The sequence below is a fragment of the Sorex fumeus genome, unplaced genomic scaffold (genome assembly GCF_029834395.1).
Source record: "Sorex fumeus unplaced genomic scaffold, SorFum_2.1 ptg000093l, whole genome shotgun sequence".
In the NCBI taxonomy this organism is placed as follows: Eukaryota; Metazoa; Chordata; class Mammalia; order Eulipotyphla; family Soricidae; genus Sorex; species Sorex fumeus.
The window spans coordinates 1,443,492-1,469,751 of NW_026606150.1; the positions used below are offsets into that span (position 1 = coordinate 1,443,492).

The 26,260-nt window shown below is 43.0% G+C and overlaps 1 protein-coding gene and 2 non-coding genes across 3 annotated transcripts; 1 reads left to right on the plus strand and 2 right to left on the minus strand.

Moving 5' to 3' along the window:
- Positions 1-230: 230 nt before the first annotated feature.
- On the minus strand, positions 231-337 carry LOC130040068 (U6 spliceosomal RNA). Its single transcript, XR_008794967.1, has one exon. It is a non-coding gene; the product is annotated as a U6 spliceosomal RNA (small nuclear RNA).
- A 12,636-nt stretch (positions 338-12,973) lies between these two features.
- Positions 12,974-20,287, plus strand: LOC130039930 (mammaglobin-A-like). The gene is made up of 3 exons (XM_056131911.1): positions 12,974-13,105; positions 18,297-18,484; positions 20,147-20,287. Exons 1-3 carry the CDS (start codon positions 13,051-13,053, stop codon positions 20,183-20,185), a joined length of 282 nt encoding a protein of 93 aa, XP_055987886.1. The 5' UTR covers positions 12,974-13,050; the 3' UTR covers positions 20,186-20,287.
- A 4,054-nt stretch (positions 20,288-24,341) lies between these two features.
- LOC130040067 (U6 spliceosomal RNA) lies at positions 24,342-24,448 on the minus strand. Its single transcript, XR_008794966.1, has one exon. It is a non-coding gene; the product is annotated as a U6 spliceosomal RNA (small nuclear RNA).
- Between the last annotated feature and the right edge of the window lie 1,812 nt (positions 24,449-26,260).

Consider the following 26,260-nt stretch of genomic DNA (forward strand, 5'->3'; position numbering starts at 1 on the left):
TGATCTGCATCTCCCTGATGATTAATGTGTAGAGCATTTTCTCATGTGCCTTTTAGACATTCGGATTTCTTCTTTGAAAATGTTTCTGTTCATTTTGTCGTCCCTTTTTTGATGGTGTTGGATGATTTCTTCTTGTGGAGTTCAACCAGTACTTTGTATATCCTTGATATCAACTCAACTGTCAGATGTTTTGGGTGAATATCCTTGCCCACTCTGTAGACTGGATTTGTAAAAATATAGAACGCTTAACAAATTTGCGTGTTATCCTTGCATATGGGCCATGCTAATCTTCTCTTTATTCTTCCAATTTTAGTATATGTGGTGCCAAAGTGAGCACTATTATGTTGTTTTATACTCCACAAATGAGTGCAGTCCTTCAATGTCTGTCCCTCTCTTTCTGAATCATTTCACTTAGCATGATACTCTCCATGTCTATCCATTTATAAGCAAATTTTATAACTTCACCTCTTCTAACAGCTGCATAGTATTCCATTGTGTAGATGTACCAAAATTTCTTTATCCGGTCATCTGTTCAAGGGCACTTGGGTTGTTTCCCGATTTTTGCTATTGTGAACAGTGCTGTTATGAACATATAGGTACAGATGTGATTTCTCCTGTGCCTTTTTGCATCCTCTGGATATATTCCCGGAAGTGGTATTGCGGGGTCATATGGCAATTCAATTTCTAGTTTTTTTTTTTTGGTCACACCCGGCACTGCACAGGGGTTACTCCTGGCTCTGCACTCAGGAATTACCCGTAGTGGTGCTCAGGGGACCACATGGGATGTTGGGTGTTGAATCTGGATTGGCCACGTGCAAGGCAAACGCCCTACTCTCAGTGCTATCACTCCAGTTCCTCAATTTCTAGTTTTTAAAGCACTGTCCATATTGTTTTCCTCAAAGGCTGGACCAGTCAGCCTTCCCACCAACAGTGAAAGAGCGTCCCTTTTTCTCCATTTCAAAGCCAGCACTGGTTGGGGAAACAGCTCTTTAAAAAATAGTTGAGAGATGTAGGCTCTCCAGTGGAGCTTGTGGAAATATTGTAAAGATAAAGAATGAACAAATTTAAAACAATCTAGTGACTTCTCATACAGTAAGAGAAAATTTGGTATGTTTATGGGTCAAACCTGATTTTCCCAACCAGCAGCACTACTGTTCATGATCATTAGAAGAACCATAACAAATGGCGTGTTGTGGTGAGTTTCCAAAGAAAAGCATGGGCACACGCATGGCACATGAGCGTTCAGTGGCCAAGAACTGTTCCTCAGTCAAACCCATGGCAGTGTTGCTGAACAGAAGAAGGACTGGGGGAACGCAGAAAATGGGAACGGATCCCAGGCTGGTCGGTATCACTGTATCACTGTCATCCTGTTGTTTGTCGATTGCCTCGAGCAGGCCCCAGTAATGTCTCCTCCTTCATCCTAGCCCTGAGATTTTAAAAAGTGCCACATTTGAGGCTCTTACAGGGTCAGGAGAATGAGAACCACATTGTTACTGGTTTTTGGCATATTGAATACACCACGGGGAGTTTGCTAGACTCTGCCATGAGGGCAGGATACTTTCGGTAGTCTGCCAGGTTCTCCACATTTAAAACTAGATAATTCTTGGCCTAGCGATTCCAGGGTCAGAGTTTTATTGTCTCTGGGTCTTGGCTATTGATGGGATTACATGGCACCGGGGGCCGTTGGTAGGTATAATGCCTACATACTGGAAAATGTGGGGGGGTCTGGGTGGAGGAGGCCCCAGTCCCAATCCAAGCAGGCTCTGAGATCTACGCCCTGGTTCCTGCACACCTGGATTTCTCTGCAGGTCCCTTCATATGTGAGGCTCGTCTGAACGTGTGGAGAGTGATCTTAAGCATGACTGTGTCTGGAACCAGAGGTCTTCAGCTGCCAGGGCTTTGCTCGGGGTGGGGAGGGGGACTCAACCCACCATCCTCCAAGGGGCCCCGGTGAGGACAGCCAGGCATGGAGGCAGGAAACTCTGCACTGTTCTCTTCCCGGAGCAGGGTTTTATAGTCTAGGGGTCAAGGCCGTTGATGGGATTACATGTCGCGGGGGGTGGGGGGAGGGCAGTTGGTGGGTGTAACGCCTACATACTAGAAGATGGGGGGTCTAGGTGGAGGAAGTGGGTCGATAGTCAGTTTATTTCTCTCTCCTCTCCAGTGTAGTCCAATCTCTCACGTTATGGCGCAATTGTAGTCATAGTTTTGGTTGTAGTTCCAGTCATCATAGTCCCATCATCATAGTCTACTCTTAAAGTCCTCTCCTTCACTATATCCTTTCCTCATCTCGTCATATTCTCATAGTCCTCTACGTCCAGTCATTGTCGTCATCTAGTCTATGCCTCTCTCTTTTATCATAGTTTGTATACTTGTTCTCAAAGTTCCAAAGTGTCCGCTTTTCCCTTACAGCATAGTTATGCAGCAATCATGAAGGGTGGGGTACACATAGGTGTGTTTGAACATTGTCATAACAGCGAATGAAGGTAAATCCACCACTTCATGGGAAGTTCTAGGAGATTAACTCAGGGACAAAATATCATCTGAGGGTTCAGCACTCCAGAATACTAGGAGACCTGCTCAAGAGCAGGATTCCATCTAGGCTCTATTGCTTTCTCCTTTCCTCCAGCAAGTCATCCTTTTAAACAATCATAGTAAATTTACTTTTTTTTATTGAATAACCGTGAGAAGAATGACAAGGTTTTCAGGTTTAAGTCACTGTCATGCAATGATCAAATACCCATCCTTTCACCAGTGCACATTTTTCACCACCAAGAATCCCAGTATACACCCCATCCCACCCCTCCCCTTGCCTGTGAGGCAGATGATTTTCACTTAACTCTCTCTCTCTACTTTGATTACATTCATTATTTCGAGAAAAAACACAACATTATTATTTGGAATTTTCCTCCAACAATCAGACCTGCTGAAAAGGGATCGTTTGATAATTTGTTTTCTATTGCAGATTATGAAGAGCATATGATTTTGAATTTCTGATATTTTATTAATTAAGTCTGGAGGCGATAGCACAGCGGTAGGGTGTTTGCCTTGCACGCAGCCAACACGGCCGACCCGAGTTTGATTCCTCTGCCCCTCTCGGAGAGCCCGGCAAGCTACCGAGAGTATCTCGCCCTCATGGCAGAGCCTAGCAAGCTCCCCGTGACGTATTCGATATGCCAGACACAGTAACAACAAAGTCTCCAGTGGAGATGTTATTGGGCCCGCTCGAGCAAATTAATGATCAACAGGAAGGCCTTTTACCTTTTTACCTTTAAGTCTGGAGGGATTTCTGTCCAAAGCCCTGTCACTGCTGACTCATGCATGGCTGTCCAATAGTCTCTGAGGTGGTGACAACTGTGCTGCCGGGGGAGGGGGAAGGCAGAAGGGAGAAACACCCTTTCCCATCCGGCGTGGGGGGGGGGGACACGGAGCCGTAGCTTAACATGTAGTCCACACACACACTTCTGCCAATAGCCGTTGGGTTCCCAGATTGGTTTGTATGCTTCTGGGATCAGGGTCCTTCCAGAGCCAGAGAGCCGTTCATGGGGGGCAACTTGTGGTCTCAGTGGGCTGGGAAGGACCAGCTGCTTCCACCCCCCCATCCCATGGGGCCACTGGTGCCCCGACACCTCTGTCTCATACCTGGCTGTCCAATAGTCTCTGAGGTAGCAGCCACCATGCTGCGGGGGCGGGGGTGGGGAGGCGGAAGGGACAAACACCCTTTCTCACTCGGGGGGAGGGACAAGGGTAAATTTAATTCTTATCATATTTCGGCAACGTTATTTTGTATGAACAGAGTAAGAAATATATTAAACTTAAAGGTTGGCTCTTCTGGGGGACTTCTAACTATATTCCAGATCACAGTCCTCAGGCCAGGATAGTCTTTCTTAATTAACCCCAGAAGGGTCCTTATCAGTTACTTCTTTTTGGGTTATGACAGAGTTTGTTCCATGACCATGCTCTTAACATTCTATTTACTGTGCTTAGCTTGTGTTCTTTCGATGCCAGGATATCTTACAGCTGTCCCCTGGGTCCATCCAGTCCCTTCACTGGGACTGTGCTTTTGAAGTGCTAGGAACTAAGGGCAACTCAGATTTACGTCAAGTGAAAAACGATGCCCAGGAGTAAGTATTATTTTGGAGTCAATTAACTCCCATGTTACAAAGCATAGCATGAACTTTCTTCCTATGTCTACACAAAAAGGACATTGGTAAATAAACCATGCAAATTGCGTAAAGCAAAGAGAAAAGCAGTATTATTAGGATTATTAGTGGTGGATGGAATTGGTGTGCCTCAGGGACATGGTTGTGGGAGAGGCTTAATAAACCTAAGTTCCCTGCTGGGGGAGGGGGGGAAGCTAGGACAACCCAATGTTATCCGACAGGTTGTCTTTTCAGATTGTTTATACGTCTTGAAATAAATGTGCAGGGATTCTTAATCAAATCCCTTGCATATTATCAATCCCAGAATATAGCTACCACTTCACTGTTTCTGACCCTAAACTGTCCCGTTGCTTACCAAAATGCCTTCCTACCTACATATTAAAAGTGTGGTTGGCACACACACACACGCACAAACTGTACAGCAAGAAATACTATGCAACTGAAAGAAATGATAAGAATAATGCAAATAACCTCAATTTGTATGCTACTGGATGATGGAGGTTTGCTGCACAGTTTCCAAACAATTTGGGCTTCAGGGCCTATTAAAAAGCTCTGTGTTTCGAGGTCTTTGGGAGTCAGATTGACACGGTCAGATCTGGAATCCTTAAGGGATTAATTTCGAATGTTGGCTTAGCTTGAAACATGGGAAATTGACACCTATGGTATCTTTAAGACGTGCAAATTTAGATCATAGAAACTCCATACATTCTGTCCCCAAAGCCATAAATCTGACCTTCGTCTTCCCACTAGCAAAGTACTCTTGTTCTATATGTCCTCTATTGACTGAATTCATTCTGTTCCTTTATAATCATTATTTGTCCTGGCTAAACTTATCAGAAGACCCCTAGAAATTTACCAGCATTTACCGTTTCCCATCATCCATTAGATGATGGACACGTCCATGAGCCATCAATTGTAGACTGTGAAAGAATTGTTTCTCTCCTCTTGATCTTCCCATGGATGCAGGATGGCTACACTGAGAATATAATATTAAGTGAATTGAGTGATAAGAAGTAGGACAAATTGTAGATGATCGCACTAGTCTGGAATATATAGAAGAAAAACAGGAAGAGGGTATGCCATGTATCAAAGGGAGAGGCCTAGAGTAGCCTTGGCCCCAGATATTAGAAATGAGGCGATTTCGAAGGGGAACGAGGCTACAATGAATATAGGCATTCAAATGCCTTTTGTAAATACAGTTTTGGGGCTATTTAGGGATTGGATCTCATTGACTAGCAATCGTTTATTTTTGCAGAAGTTTCCATGTTGTTTTCCAGAGAGTCTATAGCATAATGATGCAAATAGATCACATTTCCATCAAGAGTGGGCGAGGGTTCCTTTACACCCACATTCCTGCCAGCATTGATTATTCTGCTCTTGTTGATATGCTCTGGTCTCATTGACATGAGTTATTATCTCATTGAGGGCATTGACATTAGAATTACCAATAAGGGATGGAACACAGTGAGGCAATGCCATGATTAAGCAAAGAGAAGCAAAACAACCTAAGCAAATAGAACGATGTCAATTAAGAAGAGTCTGAAACCTGCACTGTTTACAATAGCTAGAATCTGGAAAAAACCTGAGTGCCCGAGAACAGATGACTGGTTAAAGAAACTTTGGTACATCTACACAATGGAGTACCATGTAGCTGTTCGAAAAGATGAAGTCATGAAATTTACATATGAGTGGTACTTCATAGAAAGTATCATTCTAGGTAAAATGAGTCAGAAAGAGAGGGACAGACAGAAAGATTGCATTCATCTGGGAAACATAAAGTAACAAAATAGATGAATAACACCCAAGAATAGCCGAAATAAGTACCAGGAGGATTACGCCATTGCTCTGAGGCCAGCCGCACACGCTAGGGGAAAAAGCAACTCAGATACAGAAGAGAGCACCAAACAAAGGGCGTTGGGAGGATCCTCCCAGGATGGAGACGCATGCTGAACGTAGTCTATAGACAGAACATGGTTGCCGCTCAATGCATCTTTTGCAAACAACAGCGCCCAAAAGGAGAGAGAAGAGAGAGAGAGAGAGAGAGAGAGAGAGAGAGAGAGAGAGAGAGAGAGAGAGAGCAAAAGGGAATGCCCAGCCACAGAGGCAGGGTGGGATGGGGAGGATGATGGAGTGAGAGGGCTTCTGGGATTAGTGGTGGTAGAGAATGGCCACTGGTGGAGGGATGGGTACTTGATTATTGTATAACTGAAACCCAAGCACAAAAATTGTAAGTCTACACTCATAGTGTTTCACTAATAAAAATTAATAAAAAAGAGAAGAGTCTGCAACCCAATGAAATGATGATTAGAATGAAAAGACAAAGATTAGGAGAAAATATACACTGTTCATAATCTGAAAAAGGTTTGACATCAAAGAAATGGAAAGCCCTTGCAAAGTTGACAGCAGTAAAAATTAACAACCTCCATTATTAATAGGGATAAGACATGAATAGACAGTCTTTCAAAGAATCAATGTGTGAAGAAGTGCTGTTCATCACTTACTCCAGGAATGGAAAGTCAAACAACAATGATTTTTTTTTGTTTTTTAATTTTGTAGATGGTGGATAACTTACTTTCTATTGTTTATTATGAATATCATGAGAGGCCTTGTGGTTGCAAAAGTGACAGACAGTTCTGGAATTCTAAAATTATAAATGTAAAATGTTCATATTGTTTCGCACTTCAAGGTAGGATTCAGTGAGAAAGTCACGTCATCGCCATGTGATGGGGGTTTTCTATTAACAATGTTGTGCTTTTTTTCTCTTCACTCCAAGAGAGACTGTTCCCTTGATTAGTTTAGATGCCAGTACCAACTTCTCACATGATATCTTCCTAGCTATTTTTCATCATGCTATTTGGGTATTAACACTCAGATCATGTTCTGTTTATCATGATCTCCACCCCCCTATACTTAAAGATCTTTTCATCTGTAAAAACCAAGGAACTCTTCCGCTTTTATTTATTTTAATTTTGATTTTGGGCCAAATCTGGCAACACTACTCTTACTCCTGGCTCTGCAGTCAGCGATTGCCCCTGGTCGGCTCAAGGAACTATATGAGGTGCTGGGGAATGAACCCTGTGGTGTATGTGCAAGACAAGTGCCCTACCTGCATTATGATGGCTCTTCCCCTTCTTTGATCTTTTTTTGCACTTTGGGTCACACCAGGCAATGCACAGGGGTTACTCCTGGCTCTCCACTGAGGAATTCCTCCTGGTGGTGCTCAGGGGATCATATGGGATGCTGGGAATCAAACCCGGGTCGGTTGCGTTCAAGGCAAACACCCTCCCTGCTGTGCTATGGCTCCAGCCTCCACTTTGAATTTTGAAAATACAGTTTTCTCCTTACTTATTTGAAGCGCCATGATTTACACTTCTTTTCATGAAGGAATTTCATGCACACAGTGTTTCAATACCAACTCTGTCCTCTTGAGCTTCTGTTTCCATCAACTCTTCTCTGAGGGTTGCAGTTCACCTCCCCTCACAATCTATCTCCCATTACCCATCCTTGGTAGACTCAGTTCTATAAACAAGTTTTCAGGCTCCAGTGTCATGACCTTTTGTTATTCCCTTATTGAGTTTTTTTCATTTTAGTTATTTTTTTGTCCTTTGATTTTGGGACCATACCTGGTGGTATTCAGATCTTATAGCTGCCTCTGTACTTCGGGATTTCTTCTGCAGTCTCATTGAACCAAATGTAGCCCGGGGATCAAACCTAGAGCAGATGTCTGCAAAGCAAACACACTACCTGCTGTACCATTGCTTTGTCATCACCTCTTTCTGTAATTAAATATCCAACGTATGAGAGAAAATCTATTTTCTTAGTCTCTCCCTTTCTGGAGGGCTTCACTTAGCAGATCCTTCAAGTTGTGGAAAGTTGCATGATTTCATTTCCCCCTTATTGTCAAATAGTATTTTATTGTGAATATATAGCACATTGCTACATGCAATTCAGTCATTTGCTTTAGGACAAGGGACTTTTCCAAGGACTTTGCTATTGTCAATAGTGTTGCAATGAGCATGGGAGATTAATAGTGTCTCTGGTGTAGGGTTTTGGATTCTTTGGGTACATTGACCTGTGAGTGTTTTCGAAGTTCTGGTTTGCTTATTCTTTGAGCAATCACTTTGAGATAACTTTATTTGCATTTGGGACTGTTTTATCCCCTTGTAATTTGAGGTCATCCATAGAAGACAGTGTCCTTTTCATAGGTAGTGTCAAGAGCTGGATTCGGAACACAGCACATTAATTATAGGGTCAGATTATGGTTATTCTTGGAGAGTGTATGAATAGGTACTTGAATGAAAGGAAGGATGGAGGGTGAAATGATGAGACTTCTCATTTATGTATGATTACCTTTCTTGTTCCTGTTATGATCCTTGACATGTTTTATTTGCCTATAGTAAAAAAGAGTCATATGATCTTTTATAATGATTTCAAAATTGTTAAAAAGAAATATAAAAGCAAGCTCACTTAAACTACATTAGCAATTTTTTTTCTTTTTTTTGGGGGGTCACACCAGGCGATGCATAGGGGACCATATGGGATGCTGAGACTCGAACCCGGGTAGGTCACCTGCTAGGCAAATGCCCTACCCGCTGTGCTATTGCTCCAGTCCCCATCTAGCACATTTTATGATCATCTTTTCATCCATTATTCATTTCACCCATCCATGATCTCCAAGTTCATTTCTATTACATTACTTTCAGAGTCACTACTATGGTTCTACCTCTTGACACCAACCTTTATACATTCTCTCTTTTCAATGCCACCTTTAAATTAAACAGCTTGCTACTGAACAACCAGTGGCTTATAGAGGAATTCAAAAGATTCTTGTGAATACATGAGAATGAAGACATGAGCTACCAGAACTAGTGGGATAGATGAAAAACAGTGTTAGGGGTCCGGAACGATGGTACAGCAGGAAGGGTTTTGGCATTGCACGCAGGTGGCCCAGGTTGAATGCCTGGCATCCCTGGTCTCCAAGCACCGCCAGGAGTAATTCCTGAGTGCAGAGCTAGGAGGAACCCCTAAGCACCGCTGGGAGTGACCCCCAAAGAAGGAAAAACAAAAGAAACAAGCCAAAAACCTTTGGCGGGGACTCCTCATGTCTTCCCACGCACATACAAGCTCTCTGGGACTGGAGAGTTAGCACTGTAGGTAGGGAGTTTGCCTTGACGCGGCAGAACCGGGTTCGATTCCCACCATCCCATTTATTTTCTGGAGTACCATCAGGAGTAATTCCTGAGTGCATGAGCCAGTAATAAGCCCTGTGTATCGCTGGGTATGGCCCTCTCCAAAAGAATAACAGTGTTCAGAGGAAAGTTTATAGCTCTGAAAGCATTAATCAGGAAAAAATGAGCCCACATAAATAACCTAACTTAATTACATAAGGTTTTGGAAAATGACCAACAGAAGGAGCCCAACTCAGACAATATGTGTGAAATAATAAAACTTAGAGCAGAAATAAATGCATCCTAAAACGATCATAAAGACCAACGAAACTAAGAGCTGGCTTGAGAAAATAAATCACTTAATCACTTAAATCACTTAACTTCCCGTTAGTCTTCGATTTGCTCGAGCGGGCGCCAGTAACGTCTCCATTGTCCCTGTCGCGTGCTAGTGTTGCCCAATGGCATCTGTTTGCTCTGGGAACATGAAGAGCCTCAAACCGATCGTTCATGATCTTGATGAAGAAGTCTGACCATCTGGTAGGTGGGCGGCCACGCGGTCTTTTGACATCCCATGGAATCCAGTTGGTAACAGCTCTAGTCAAGCGGTCGTTTCTAAATCTCATTACGTGACCAGCCCATCTGATTTTTGATCCCTTAGCAAAGGAGACAGCGTCCCTGATTCTTGATCGTCGACGGATGTCGGAACTCCGGATTCTTTCTCTCATTTGGGTGAAACGTGATATTCCAAGCATAGCTCTTTCAATTCCTCTTTGGGAGACCCGAATCGCGTTCTCATCCTGTTTGCATAGGGCCCAGGTCTCTGAGGCATATGTTAATGCAGGAAGAACAGTGGAATCAAAGAGATGTGCCCAGAGCCGGAGGTTCTTCGTCCTCTTAGCTATTTCTTCGACGTTCATGAAGGCGTTCCAAGCCGCTCTCTTCCTCCTGCGCAGCTCGGGTGCCAGGTCATTTGTCATGTTGTCATTTACCTTGAGAAAATAAATAAGATCGATAAATCACTAGCAAGTTTTACAAAGAAAGAGAGAGAGAGAACCCTAATAAATCAAATCAGAATTGACAGGGAGGGACATCACAACAAAACCTACAAAAATTCAAAGGATCATCAGAGATTACTTTGAAAAATACACGCCATAAAAGAAGGAAGCCTTGAAGAAACAAATTCCTTGTATCACGTGAATCACTTCGTGGCTTTCAAAGAGATCCGACTTGAAGTCGTGGATAAAATTATCCATTGCCCTTCTGGATGATATGATAGATCCATCAGGACGTAGGAGGCCAGTCATGTTGGTCTTAGAGTTGGTGAAGGACAGGCGGGCATTGCGAATAGTTTTCCCCGATTCTGCTGCATCAGCTAACACTGCTGCTCTTCTCTGAGGTCTTCCTTTATTGCTTCTCTGCACTGTTTTGCGAGCTGGGACGTCAGCTTTTGATTGCCTGAGGCTCGTGCAGAACCACATTGGTGAATGAGCTGGAGAGTTTTCAAAGACAGGGGCGTCTGTTGGCGGCTTTACTACCCTGGGAATTTGTTGCGCAGTCATGGAGGTGCTAAACCAGTCCATCATACTCCTTGTCGATGTTGTCAATGACAGCATCTTCCCATGTTGTCACAATAGTGCCCAAGAGCTCCCATTTGGTTGTCCTTCTAGGAGTTCTCTTCTTAAACTTTGCAGCCCTTTCCCCCTTATCCGTAAAGTAGAATTTTTCACGAAGGAGACGGCGGTCTGATCCTGTTTGGAATTTCGGGACAACAACAACATCGGCCAGGCAAAGCTGTCGATTGAATATGTGTGGTTAATTTTGTCGTGGTACTGTCCACCGGGACATTCCCATGTCCAATATTTAGATTCGGCCTTCTGGAGCTCTGAGTTACCATGGATGGTCTTGGTTGACATGATGAATTCAGACAGTCTCTCACCCAGTTTGTTCTATTCTAGGACAGTGGTCCTGATGTGGAGTTTTTCAGGACACCTTCTTTGTCCTATCTTGGCATTAAAATCAGGGACAATTATCTTGTAGAAGGTGGGATCTCCTTTATAGAAATTTTCCAGCTCCATGTAGAACTTCTCAATTTCTTCTTCATCGTAGTTGGATGTTGGTGCATAGACGATGAAGATAGAAACTGCCGGAGATGAGCCACATCTATTCAAGTCTAATCATCTGAATTATGTTGTTAGGCATTCGAATGAATCAATGCTCATGGCCAAGTTTGTGTTGACAAGGACACCAACACCACCAACACCTCTATTGTCGCATGTTCCGAGGAACAGTTCTTCTCCAGTGTCAAAAATGGCTTGATGTGATCTATGCTTTCTTGTCTCTCTCGGTCAGACCAATGATGTCATACTTGATCTTCTGCTCTTGCACCATCAGGTCCTCGATGGATGCTTCTGATGTTAATGTATGTGCGTTGGAAATATAGTCATTTCAGTCCTTCCTTTTGGCATCCTAGTTCGGCCCTTAGATTTTATCAACCTCTCCTTGTTCATCCTTCTTAATGCTGCCATATTGGGGGCTCTTTCAGGGTCAGGGGAATGAGGCCCACTGTTTTTATTGTTTTTGGCATATCAAATAGGCCACGAATAGTTTACCAGGTTCTGCCGTGAAGGCGGGATACTCTTGATAGCTTGCTGGGCTCTTCGAGAGGGATGGAGGCTTTTAGGGCGGCCTCTAATCACCCTTACAGATGTTCCCATGGTTCACCCCATATTTGAACCCCATCAAATATGGTGAGGTGATTATGGGGAGGAAGTGTCTTATGATGTGTTGCGATACCACAAAGTGCAAAGCGGTTGCATGATATGGAAAGCAGCCTGGAGCCATGGCGGTGGTTGTGTAGTGGAGGTCAGCCGATAAGGAATTTATCTGGCACCAGCAGGGAGTGTCTTATGGATGTGATCCCTGGGTTGCTGGAGTTTGCGGGAAGCGGGCAGAGGATCTCTGATTCCGGGTCCCATAGCGCATGGAGTCCAAGGTCACAAAGTTCCACATTACCTGATTCTCTGGGACTTCACTCATGCGTGAGGCTCGGCCCAAGCATCCGGAAAGCGGCCTGGAGCATGGCAGCTTCATTCCTAGGAGGGGTTAAAGGCCACTTTTTTGTTCTGTTTTTTGCATTTATTTTTATTGAATCACTAGGAGTTACAGTTACAATACTTTCATGTTTGTGTTTCAGTCATGTAATGATCGAAAAGCATTCCCTCCACCAGTGTGCATTTTCCACCAAAAAGGTCCCCTGTATCCCTCCCCCCCACCCCGTCCCACTCCTCCCCCTGCCTCTATGGCTGACAATTTCCCTCTTACTCTCTCTTTATGGGCATTATGGTTTGCAATACAGATAAGAAAGACCATCATGTTTGATCATTTATCTACTTTCAGCACACATCTCCCATACCGAGAGATCCATTCAACCACCATTGACTTAGTCATCCCTTCTGTACCCCAGCTGCCTTCTCCCTCAGGTCATCAGGCAGGCTTCCAACTGTGAAGCAATATTCCTGGATCACTTTCTTCTTGATTGCTCAAGTCATTCCTGATCCACAGTCAGATTGACTTTCATGTGATTGGTTTACTTATTGCTTCACTTATGAGCAGTATTAAGGCAGGGACCTGGAGCTTAAAAGGGGGAGACCTGTGAGCTCTCCCCAAAAGGAATCTGTTGTCTCCACAGTTGGACGAAAGAAATAATTGCCACCTCCACCATGAAGCTACTGATGTTCCTTATGCTCACTGCCCTCCCCCTCTACTGCTATGCAGGTGAGTCCAGCCAGCAAAGGTAGGCTTCAAGCTCAGTTTTTTAAAAATAATTTTATTAGTGAAACATCATGAGTTACAGTTGTAGACTTACAAGTATTTGTGCTTGGGTTTCAGTTATACAATGATCGATATCCATCCCTCCACCAGTGCCCATTCTCCACTAATACTGATTCCAGTATCCCTCCCACACCCCCATCCCCCACAATCCATACCCACCCCTGTGGCAGGGCATTCCCTTTTGTTCTCTCTCTCCTTTTGGGTGCTGTGGTTTGAAAAGGAGGCATCGAGTGGCAATCAAGTTCAGTCTATATTCTACTTTCTGCATGCATCTCTCATCCTGGGCTGATCTTCCCAACATCCTTTCCTTTGTGCTCCCTTCTCTATCTGAGCTGCCTTTTCCCCTAGCATGTGTGGCTAGTCTCCAAGCCATGGAGTGAACTTCCTGGTACTTATTTCGGCTGTTCTTGGGTGCTAGTCTCCTATTTTTTACTTTATATTCCCCAGATGAATGCAATCTTTCTATGTCTATCCCTCTCTGTCTGACTCATTTCACTTAGCGTGATAATTTCCATGTAGTACCACTTGTATTTAAATTTCGTGACTTAATCTTTTCTAACAGCTGCATAGTACTCCATTGTGTAGAGGTACTAAAGTTTCTTTAACCAGTCATCTGTTCTCGGGTACTCAGGTTTTTAAAAAAATTTTATAGTGAATCATCGTGAGGTAGAGTAGACTTACACATTTTTTTGGTTGTGTTTCAGTTATACAATGATCGAGTACTCATCCCTCCACCATCGGACACTCAGGTTTTTTCCAGATTCTGCCCATTGTAAACAGTGCAGCAATGAACAAACAAGATGTCACTTCAACTATATTCTTTTGCCTCTCAGGGATACATTCCCTGGAGTGGTCTTGCTGGGTCATATGGGAGCTCAGTTTCTAATTTTTTGAGAATTGTCCATACTGTTTTCCAAAAGGGCTGAACCAGTCGGCATTCCGACCAGCAGGAAGGGGAGGGTCCTTTTCTCACCACATCAGAGTCATCACCAGTTCTCTGTGTTCTTTTGAATGTGGACCGGTCTCTGTGGTGTGAGATGATATCTCATTTTGTTTTAATCTGCATCTCCCTGGGGTCAGGTTGGTTTTTGAGGTACAGTTGTAGACTTACAAAGTGTAAGGAGGAGAATTTTCTATTGCCTGAACATCTGGTTAAGGAATCTTCAATACAGCATTTTGGGTATTCCAGACCTAGAATTCAACACTTTTAGAGTGTCCCCAAAGTGTTCCCATTTCGACATTGTCCCTTAGTTAGGGCTTCGTTTAAGACCTCTTGGCTTCTGTGACAGAGCAGCATATAAATTGCCTGGACAGTTGGAATAGAAAAGGGACCATAAAGTCAATGATCACCTCTCAGCATTTGTAATGCATACCATAATGCCCTAAAGTAGAGAAGGAGTAAGATGGAATGTGTCTGGTCTGCCACAGAAGCGGGGGGCAGGGGGAGTGCGGGAGTGGGAAAGCGGGTGTTTGGAGGCTTACTGCGGACATTGATGGTCGGAAATGTACACTGGTGGAGGGATGGGTGTTCAATCATTATATGACTGAAACTCAATCATGAAAGCTTTGTAACTGTATCTCCTGGTGAATCAATAATTTTTTTGAAAGAAAGATGTTTGGTAAATGGGGTGAATCCTGGGAATAAAAACTGAAATGACATTGTTCATGCGGGAAAGAGATTCAGTCAGATGTGCTTCTATGTGCTTCTTTTTCCTAAAAGAGGCTCAAATACAGTCTCCATCTGCAGGGTTGGAAACAAGAAATCCCTAGGAGAAAGGGTTCAGGCAGCACTGGATGTCCCACTGTCCCACACTATGAAGATCTACTCTGCGTACATTGATTGTTGAAAAGTTCAAACTAGAAACCAATATAAGCAGAGCTCTCCACTTCTTCAAAATCAGTGCCTCTTGAGGAGAAATATACATGCCACCAGACAGTCTACTTCTAGGAATGTTTATGTGGCTTCCAGTAATTTCCCTAGAGCAACTGATGTGGTCTCCAATCACGATCCATCCTTGTGGAGTGTCTTATGCCATATCTTTTCCACATCCCATTCACTGGTTTTTGACATGGTATAAATACCTTGACATGAGATGCTCAATGCCAACTCTACAGAAAACTCTGATTTAGGAGTGAACTCTGGAGCTCTGGTCCCTAAATCACAGGGATTGTCCCTGAGCCACCAGATCACTTTATGAGCAATTTTTTTAATCATTCCTTGGTACAGCAGAAAATAAGCGATTGAGGAAACTTCTTCGTAAAATCCCGGAGTCAAAACTACAACCTTAGTAGGATATGCTGCCTGGTGTTCAAAATGGAGAGATAACATCACAAGACTCCAGACAATAAAGGAGCAGAAATTGCTTGATTGATTTCAGCACAGTTCAAGCATCTGCTTCCTGGAGAGTCTTACGTTCTGGTTACCTACTTTGGCTTCTCAAGGATGGGAGAAGGAAGGATTTTTTTAAAAATTTTGTTTTTATTTATTTATTTATTTATATTAGTGAAACACCATGAGGTAGAGTTGTAGACTTACAAGTTGCTGTGCTTGGGTTTCAGTTATACAATGATCGAGTACCCATTCCACCACCAGTACCCATTCTCCACCCCCACCAATCCCAGTAACCCTCGCACCCCCTCATCCCCCATCCCATCCTGCCTCTGTGGCAGGGCACTCCCTTTTGTTCTATCTCTCCTTTTGGGTGCTGTGGTCTTCAGAAGAGACATTGGGTGGCAACCATGTTCGGTCCATAGACTACTTTAAGCAGGCATCTCCCATCCTGGGCAGATCTTCCCAGCACCCTTTATTTGGTGCTCCCTTCTCTATCTGAGCTGCTTTTACCCCTAGAGTGTGCGGCTGGCATCTAAGCCATGGAGCGAACAACCTGGTATTTATCACAGCTTTTCTCGGGTGTTAGTCTCTTATTTTGTTACTTTATGACCCAGATGAATGCAATCTTTCTATGTCTATTCCTCTCTGTTGGAGTACACGGAGCTTAGATTCATCAGATTGTACCCATCACAGTGCTCCCGAGTCACTCCCATTACTTTGTCAGTCTGTAACCACTTCTATGCTCTCTTCCCCAACCAATTTGTAAGGTCTCATCCTTCTTAGACACTGAAGCTATACTGTAAGTTAATATTGCCTTTCTCCTCTCCTTATGTCTTTTGAGCAGTTTACTTTAATGCAATGTCCTTTTGTATAGATACAGGAAGACAATTAATTAATATTATGCTTTATAACTTAGGAATTAATTGGCTTTGGATATTATTCACTCCTGGGCATCTGCCTTCTCAACTTAAGCCTCAGTTGCCCTCACTTCCTAGCACCCCAAGGGTAGGGTCCCGACGTGGGACTGGATGGAACCAGGGCAAGCCGGTAAGTTATGTGCTACCCTGGCATCGCGATGGGCCAGGCCAAGGTGCCACGATTCTTAACTATAAGTTAAGAGGTTGGTCATAGGCAAATGATGTCATGATCCAATAGTAACGACGAGACTAGAGCCCTACTGCTAGGAATAGGAAAGATATCTGGCCTGAGCACTGCAGTCTGAGATCGAGATGGCCCTAGGAGAGCAATTCTATAAGCTCAAAGTATTTCTTACTGTGTCCATACAAAATGATTAATATTATGTATGCTTATATGTTGGTTGGACAAGGAGAGGAGAAACACGTCCTAGAAGCAGTTTTCCTGTGTGTCCTGACTAGCTTGGATGAGACTGCTTTCTCCCCTTCAAATTGTCTTCAGTAAATGATTTCAGTATATTGAGACAGTTTCCCCTTTCTCTCAGAACCCTGGCTGGTCTTAGATATGCAGATCTCAGGTGGTATCCAGGCTGGTCTTTGGGATGCAAATCAAGGTGCTTGCAGCTTGTGAAAGTGATTGTGAAAGGTTTCAGCTTGGCTTTGTATCTTCTTTCCTGAGGCCAGCAGATGTAAGGAAACAAAGTGGATGTAAGGAAACAATGTATGGTTTGCTGCCTCAATGTTCTTTCTGTAACTCCTTTTGATGACATCACTATGTTGTGCCCTTTAGAGGTACTATGATCTATATAAGGGAGATTTCTGGGCTCTCTGGGGGGACACGTGCATCAGAGAGCCTGGGAAGATGGGGATGAGGACAGAAGCTGAGAGAACAAAGGTGCACGTGCTTGAGGATTCCTGAGGCCTCCATGACATACAGCTCTTCCATGTAATAAACGGCTGCTAAAACCACCCAGCTTGGCCTCGTTTCCTTCCTTCGCCTGACCATCGCCATCGACCTCCCTGGAGTGGGGAAGCGGCCTGACCGCCGGCCTTTTATTTTTGTGTGTTTACACACTCTCTTTCTGACTCATTTCGCTTAGCATAATATTTTCCATGTAGTACCACTTGTATGTAAATTTCATGACTTCATTTTTCCTAACTGCTACATAGTACTCCATTGTGTAGATGTACCAGAGTTTCTTTAACCAGTCATCTGTTCTCGGCACTCAGGTCTTTCCCAAATTCTAGCTATTGTAAACAGTGCTGCAATGAACAAACAAGCGCAGATGTCCCTTCGACTATACCTTTTTGCCTCTCCGGGGTATATTCCCAGGATTAGTATTGCTGGGTCAACTGGCAGCTCAATTTCTAATTTTTTGAGAGTCGTCCATACTGTTTTCCAAAAGGATTGAACAAGTTGGCATTCCCACCAGCAGTGAAGGGGGGTCCCTTTCTAGCCACATCCGTACCAACACAGGTTGCTTTTGTGCTTTTGAATGTGGGCCAGTCTCTGTGGTGTGAAATGATATCTCATTTTTGTCTTGATCTGCATCTCCCTGATGATTAATGATGTAGAGCATTTTCTCATGTGCCTTTTAGCCATTCGGATTTCTTCTTTGAGAAAGTCTCTGTTCATGTCGTTGCCCCACCTTTTGATGGGGTTGGATGTTTTCTTCTTGTGGAGTTCAACCAGTACTTTGTATATCCTTGATATCAACCCCTTGTTGGATGTGTATTTGAATCAAGGATTCAAAACAAAGACATTGCACTGAAATCTTTGTGTAGTGATACCTTGATTAGAATGTTCAGAGATGAAAAATATCACCCAGGGCAAAAGGTGCTGATCAGTCCTTTGGATTCACACCCAATTTCCCATGATTTTCCCTAGGTTGTGGATGCAATCTTCTGGAAGATTTACTTACCAAGGCACTGGATTCTTCTATGACCCCTGAAGAATACTTGTCACATTTTCACGAATTCAGAGAGCATGAGGACACTCTGAGGGCTTTGCATACCCTGAAGCAATGTTTAAATCATCAGAGTGAAGATGTTCTGGAGAGCAATAGAATATTCATGGTAATATCACTTTCTTCTTATGTGCTTTTACAAGTATTGGTAAGGATAAGGAGATTTACATTTGTCAAAGTTATGATAAACAAGTCAGGACCACTTGGATTTCATAGCATAGTCACGCTGACGAGTTTTACTTAAGGATGAGCAGCCAATATTTCAGCTATTAAGTTCTCTTCATTTTGTAGTTTCAATAGTCAAAAATCAATAAAAGGAAATAAATGGAGAAAGGTTACTCATGTTTCTTATTACCAACCTCTTGCTTACCCACATGTCGAGTACTCAGTTTATGAACATAAACATGCATATCCCCCTGCCCTCCCACACACATTGTTCCATCAAAGATAATAAGACACCGATTCTGCAAAAGTCTTAAGTTGAAAGAGTCTCAATGATGTTTATTATTGTTTTACCCCAAAAAGAAAGTAGTAATATTTTCTGAGGTCTTTTTCACTACAGTCCAGGAAAACACCAAATTGGTAAATTATATATATCTTAAACTGAATGAACACACAACATAATTTCAAGTATAATAATCTGCTTTTAATTTTTTCTGTGTATTTGTCCTTTAATTGGATATGCTATGAAAGATAAGTGCTCAGTGGAACAGACTCCAGTATGGGAGGTAGTATTGTTTTAAACATAACAAAACAAATACGATGAATCAATATTTTGGACATGATGATAAACAGGATCTGGGTGGAGGATCCTGTTCCTGGAGCATCCTCCACCCAGATCCTCCAAATTCCAGTAGGCGGGGGTCACACCCACCACCTGGCCCCCTGGCGCAGTGTAATCCCATCAATGGCCAAGACTCAGAGACTATAAAATCCAGTTCCCGGACGAGAAAAATGCAGTCTTCTGCCCCCGCGCCTGGCTGTTCCTCGCCTGGGCCCCTTGGAGGGGAGCGGGTTGAGCTTTCCTCCCTGCCATGACATCATATCAGGACATCTTTTTATGACATCTTATTATCTCATTCCTACTTTGGACAAACTTGCAGGCTATCGAATGTAGCCTGCCCACAGGGCAGAGTCTGGCAAACTCCCCGTGGCCTACCAAATATGCCAAATACCAGTAACAATGACGGGTCTCATTCTCCTAAAGAGCCTTGAATATAATCTCAGGGCTAGGATGAAAGAGACGTTACTGGGGCCTGCTCGAGGCAATCGACGAATAACAGGATGATGAAATGAAAATGAAATGAAATGATGATAAACAGAACGAAATAATCATAAAAGGACAAATATTGAATGATTTTTCATATCTGGTTTCTAGAGAACAGGAGTCAAATGAATAAGCGATAGAGCAGTCATTTTCAAGAGTCAAATGTTTGAGGCACTTGAACATTATTCAATTTACAGAAGAATTTCACACTTGCTAAGAATTTTGATAAGTTTCTCATCCAGGAATAAGTAATACCGAGAAAAAAGATTATTTGGATCCCTAGAGGCAAAAAGATTTGGAGGGTTAGCATTACTTGGGCTTCCATACATTCCTGAAACAGGAGATGAAATAAAAAGTGTTTCTGATTTGTCTTCCAACGGTAACTTTTATGGATATCAGATGTTGTAGATAAGTACAAGCATAAATTGAGAAGAAATATTTGTCAAGATCTTTCTTTAAATGTAGGATTGAATCAAAGTGCCAGCTCTATTTTTTGTTTTACAGAAAACAATATATAATTCTGCATCGTGTTCTGCTTTTTAACTTTCCACAAGATCTTCGACTCAAAGGACAGCACAAATGCCCAAGAAGCAGTCTCATTGGGACTCAGCACACCTTTCAGTCTTTCTTTGAATTTGACCTAAATTGAGTTTTGGTTGTAAAAAATTGTTGAAGTCTCAAATACATTTTCATTTCAATAAACTATTTACAACCCTAAACTTGCTTTCATTATCTGACTATTATAGAGGATTTAGTGGAAATAGTTCATTTATTTATTTTTTATTAAAAAAATTTTTATTAGTGAAACTCCATGAGGTACAGTTGTAGTGTGTAAACTCACTCAGTTGTAGTGTGTAAAAGGAGTGCAGCCTCAGTGGCTCTATCTTTCCCGCCGCCCACGGTCCGTAGTCTCATGCTGGTTTTGGGCAGGCAAAGCAAGCAACGAGGGCCAGGCTGGTTGGTCTTAGTTGCAGTTTATTCCATTCCCATTTCCATTCTCCTCTAATTCTCCTCCTGCTTTTTCCTCCCCCATTCTACTTCATTATCCTTCTCGATCCCCCTTCACCCTCCTTCTGACTGTGGAATCTGGATACTGATCTCGATCCCCTTTCTCCTCTTGCACTGGAGTCTGGATTCTGATCCCCCATCCCACGTTTACAGTACAGTTAAATCCCAAAGCATGAGGGGTTGGGGTAACAATTACACATAAGTGTGGTCACAGTCAATAGGGGTAGAATTCTTTCCCTCGGGGAAAGCTGTTTCTAGGACAGGTTCTCTCTCAGCAGGAAGACCCACCCTAGAGCGGAATCCCAGGGGTGTGTTTCTCCTCTCCTTGTCAAACAAATAAATAAGCATTCATGATATAAATAATTTTGTATGGATACAGTAAGTAATATCTTAAACTTATAGAATAGCTCTGCTAGGGCCATCTCTATGTCAGACTCTAGTGCTCAGGCCAGATAGTCGTTCCTATCCCTAGCAGGGTCCTAGTCTCGTCATTACTTTTGGATCATGACACCATTTGTCTATGATCAAGCTCTTAACTTATAGTTAAGAATTTTGGCACTTTGGCTCAGCCCATTTTGTTGCCAGGGTAGCTCACCACTTGCCCTGGGTCCATTCAGTCCTTCGTTGGGACCCTGCTTTTGGAGTGTTAGGAACCAAGGGCATCTGAGACTTAAGTCGAGAAAGCAGATGCCAGGGAGTGAATAATATTCAGAGCCAAATCAATCCTAACTTACAAAGCATAATATTAACGGTCTTCCTGTATCTATACAAAAAGGACATTACTTTATTTTTTAAACATTTTTATTGGTGAGACACTATGAGGTACAGTTGTAGACTTACAAATTTTTGTGCTTGGGTTTCAATTACACAATGATCAAATACCCATCCCACCACCAGTTCCCATTTCCCACCAGCACGGATCCCAGTATCCCTCCCACTACCCATCCCCCCATCCCACCCTGCCTTTGTGACAGGGCATTCCCTTTTGTTCTCTCTCTCCTTTTGGGTGTTGTGGTTTGCAAAAGGGCACTGAGTGACAATCATGTTCGTCTATAATCTATTTTCAGCATGCTTCTCCCATTCTTGGAGGATCCTCCCAACACCCTTTATTTGGTGCTCCTTCTCTATCTGAGCTCCCTTTTCCCCTAGCATGTGTGGCTGGCCTCCAAGCCATGGAGCAAAATTCCTGGTACTAATCTCAACCATTCTTGGGTGTTAGTGTCCTATTTTGTTACTTTATTTTCCCAGATGAATGCAATCTTTCTATGTCTATCCGTGTCTTTCTGAGTCATTTCGCTTAACATGATACTTTCCATGTAGTACCACTTGTACGTAAATTTCATGACTTTGTCTTTTCTAACACCTACATAGTACTCCGTTGTGTAAATTTACCAAAGTTTCTTACACCAGTCATCTGTTCTCTGGCACTCAGGTTTTTTCCAGAGTCTGTCTATTGTAAAGAGTGCTTCAATGAACAAACAAGTTCAGATGTCACTTCGACTATTCTATTTTGCCTCTCTGGGATGTATTTCCAGGAGTGGTATTGCTGGATCAAATGGGAGCTCAATTTCTAATTTTTTGAGAATTGTCCAAACTGTTTTCCAAAAGGGCTGAACCCTTTTGGTGGCATTTCCACCAGCAGTGAGGGAGGGTCCCTTTCTCACCACATCTGTGCTAGCACCGGTTTCTTTTCTTCTTTTGGATGTGGGCCTGTCTCTGTGGTGTGAAATGATATCTTATTGTGGTTTTTTTGATCTGCATCTCCCTGATGATTAATGTTGTGGAGCATTTTCTCATGTGCCTTTTCGCGATTCGGATATCTTCTTTGAGCAAGTTTCTATTTATTTCATTGCCCCATTTTTTGATGAGTTTGAATTTTTCTTCTTGTGGATTTTAACCAGTACTTTGTATATCCTTGATATCAACCACTTGTCGGATGTGTATTCAGCGAATATCCTTTCCCATTCTGTGGACTGTCTTTGTATTTTGGTCACTGTTTCTTTTGAGGTGCAGAAGCTTCTTAGTTTAAGATAGTCCCATTTGTCTACCTCTGTTTTCACTTGCTTGGCCAGTGGCGTGACATCTTTGAAGATACCATTAGCTTCAATGTCATGGAGCGTTTTGCCAACTTTTTTTCAATGTACCTTATGGATTTCGGTCTGATGTTGAGGTCTTTAATCCACTTTGATCCTACTTTTGTACATGGCGTTAGGCAGAGTTTTGAGCCCACTTTTTGCATGTAGCCGAAAGTCATTACTTTAAAGTAAACGATTCAAAAGACATAAGGAGAGGAGAAAGGCAACATTAACTTACAATACAACTTCAGTGTCCTAGAAGGATCTGAACTTACAAATGAACAGAGTCTGATTAGGGGAAAATGCTGATTAACTGGTGGAAGAAGAGACCATACAGAAGTGGTTACAGATAAATGAAGAAATGGGAGTGAGTGACTTGGGAGCACTGTGATAGGTGTAACCTGATAAACCTAAGCTCCTTGTGGAGAAAGGGAGAAAGGACAAAGCAATGTCATTCTACATTGTAGACTTACAAACTTTTATGTTTGGGTTTCAGTTATACAATGATCGAATACTCATCCCTCCACCAGTGCCCATTCTTCACCACCACTGATCCCAGTATCCCTCCCAGCCCCCATACCCCACATTGCACCCTGCCTTCATGGCAGGGCATTCCCTTTGTTCTCTCTCTCCTCTTTGGGTGCTGTGGTTTTCAAAAGAGGCATTGAGTGGCAACGATGTTCGGTCTATAGTCTACTTTCAGCATGCATCTCCCATCCTGGGAGGATCCTCCCAACACCCTTTATTTGGTGCTCCCTTCTCTATCTGAGCTGCCTTTTTCCCTAGCGTGTGCGGCTGGCCCCCAAGCCATGGAGTAAAACTCCTGGTACCTATCTCGTTTATTCTTGGGTGTTAGTTTCCTATTTTGTTACTTTATGTTCCCTGGATGAATGCAATCTTTCTATGTCTATTCCTTTCTTTCTGACTTGTATCGCTTAGCATGATACTTTCCATGTGGTACCACTTGTATGTAAATTTCATGACTTCTTCTTTTCTGAGAGCTACATAGTACTCCATTGTGTAGATGCACTAAACTTTTTTTAACCAGTCATCGATTCTTTGGCACTCAGGTTTTTTTCCAGATTCTGTCTATTGTAAAGAGTGCTGCAATGAACAAATAAGTGCAGATGTCACTTCGACTATACTTTTTTGCCTCTCTGGGATATATTCCCAGAAGTGGTATTGCTGGGTCAAATGGGAGCTCAATTTCTAATGTTTTGTGAGTCGTCCATAATGTTTTCCAAAAGGGCTGAACCATTCGGCATTCCCACCAGCAATGAAGGAGGGTCCCTTTCTCATCACATCAGCACCAACAGCCGTTGCTTTTGTTCTTTTGGATGTGGCCAGTCTCTGTGGTGTGAAATGATATCTCATTGTTGTTTTGATCTGCGTCTCCCTGATGATTAATGATGTAGAACATTTTCTCATGTGCCTTTTAGCCATTCGGATCTCTTCTTTGAGAAAGTTTCTGTTCATTTTGTTGCCCCATTTTTTGATGGGGTTTGATGTTTTCTTCTTGTGGAGTTCAACCTGTACTTTGTATATCCTTGATATCAACCCCGTTGTCAGATGTGTATTGGGCGAATATCTTTTTCCACTCTGTAGACTGTTTTTGTAAAATTATGGAATGTTTCACAAATATGTGTGGTATCCTTGTGCAGGAGCCGTGCTTATCTTCTGTGTATCATTCAAATTTTAGTATATATGCTGCCAAAGCGAGCACTGTTATGTTGTTTTATACTCCACAAATGACTGCAGTCCTTCAATGTCTGTCCCTCTGTTTCTGAATCATTTCACTTAGCATGATTCTGTCCATGTCTATCCATTTATAAGCAAATTTCATGACTTTTTCTCTCCTAACTTTTTCATAGTATTCCATTCTGCAGATGTACCAAAGTTTCTTTTTCCAGTCATCTATTCTAGAGTACTTGAGTTGTTTCCAGGTTTTGGCTATTGTGAACAGTGCTGTAATGAATATACATGTACAGATGTCATTTCTACTTGCTTTTTTGTATCCTCTGAACATATTCCCAGAAGTGGTATTGCGGGGTCATATAGCAGCTCAATTTCTACTTTTTTTTTCATTTTTTCTCATTTTATTTATTGAATCACCGTGAGTGCAGTTACAAAGCTTTCGGTTTTAAGTCTCAGTCATACAATGAAACACTCATACCTTCACCAATGCCCATTTTCCACCCCCAACAACCCCAGTATACCCGATCACAAACCCTCCACCTATCTGTGGGGCAGATAATTTCCACATTATTCTCTCTTTAATTTGATCACTTTCAATATTTTGACACCAGATCCACCATTATTATTTGATATATTACCCCAACACTCAGAGCAGGTGAATAGGCAATGATATTCCGTTTGTTTTCTATTTCTGGTTATAAATAACATGACGTCTCGTGGCTGCAGTAGTGGCCGCTCTATTTTGAAATTCTGAAATTTTTTTTGTTTTTTATTTATTTATTTATTTATTGAATCGCTGTGGGAAAAATTACAGAGCTTTCAAGTTTAGGTCTCAGTCATGCAAATATCAATCACAATTTCCTTTACCAATACTTATTTTTTACCACGAAGAACCCCAATAAAACCCCACCCCCCAAACCCCCCCCAATGTCTGTGGGATAGATGAATTCTAGTTAACACTCTGTCTACTTTGACTAGCTTCATCGTTTTGATAAAAGTTGCACCATTATTATTTAGACTTTACCGCCCCCCCCCCCCCCCAAACTCAGCCATGCTGAAAGAGCATTGTGAAATGATCTGCTTTCTACAGCTGGGTTCAAGAATTAAAAGATGTTGCGCGGCTGCTATTGCGGCCTCACGGTTTTGGATTTCTGCAATTTTATTTATTAACCCTGCAAGTATTTCTACTGAGAGTCAGATAATTAAGAGATTGGTCTCTGTGCTTCTGGGGCCGGGGCCGTGCCGGAGAGCCGCTCGTGGGGGGCAACTGGTTGGGCGTGAAGGACAGGCCGGAGCACCTCCGCCCCCCCCCCCCCCCCCCCGTCCCATGAGGTATCCATCGTGCCCCCACCCCCGGCTCAGACCTGCTCTCCACCAGGCTCCCATGCGACCGTCATCGTTCTTTCCAGAGAGGAGAGGTCGGAAGGGAGCAACACCCTTTCCCCTCCAGGCAGGCAAGATGGCACGGATTAATGCATAGTCCGTTCGCTTTTCTGCTCCAAGCTGCTGGTTTTCTGTATTAAGTCCTTGTGCCTTCTGGGGTCGTGGCTGTGCCGGAGAGCCGCTCGTCTGGGGCAACTGGTGACCTTGGTCGGGCGTGAAGGACGGGCCGGAGCACCCCCCCCATTCCATGAGGTATCCATCGCACCCCCACTCCTGGCTCAGACCTGCTCTCCACCAGGCTCCCATGCGGCCGCCATCTTTCTTTCCAGAGGAGAGGGCGGAAGGGAGCCAAAATTCTGAAATTTTAACACTTAAATCTGGAGGGATTTCTGCCAAAACCTGCTGGGTTCCAAGATTTGCTCCTGAGTCTCTGGGATCATGGCCATTAAGCAGCTTG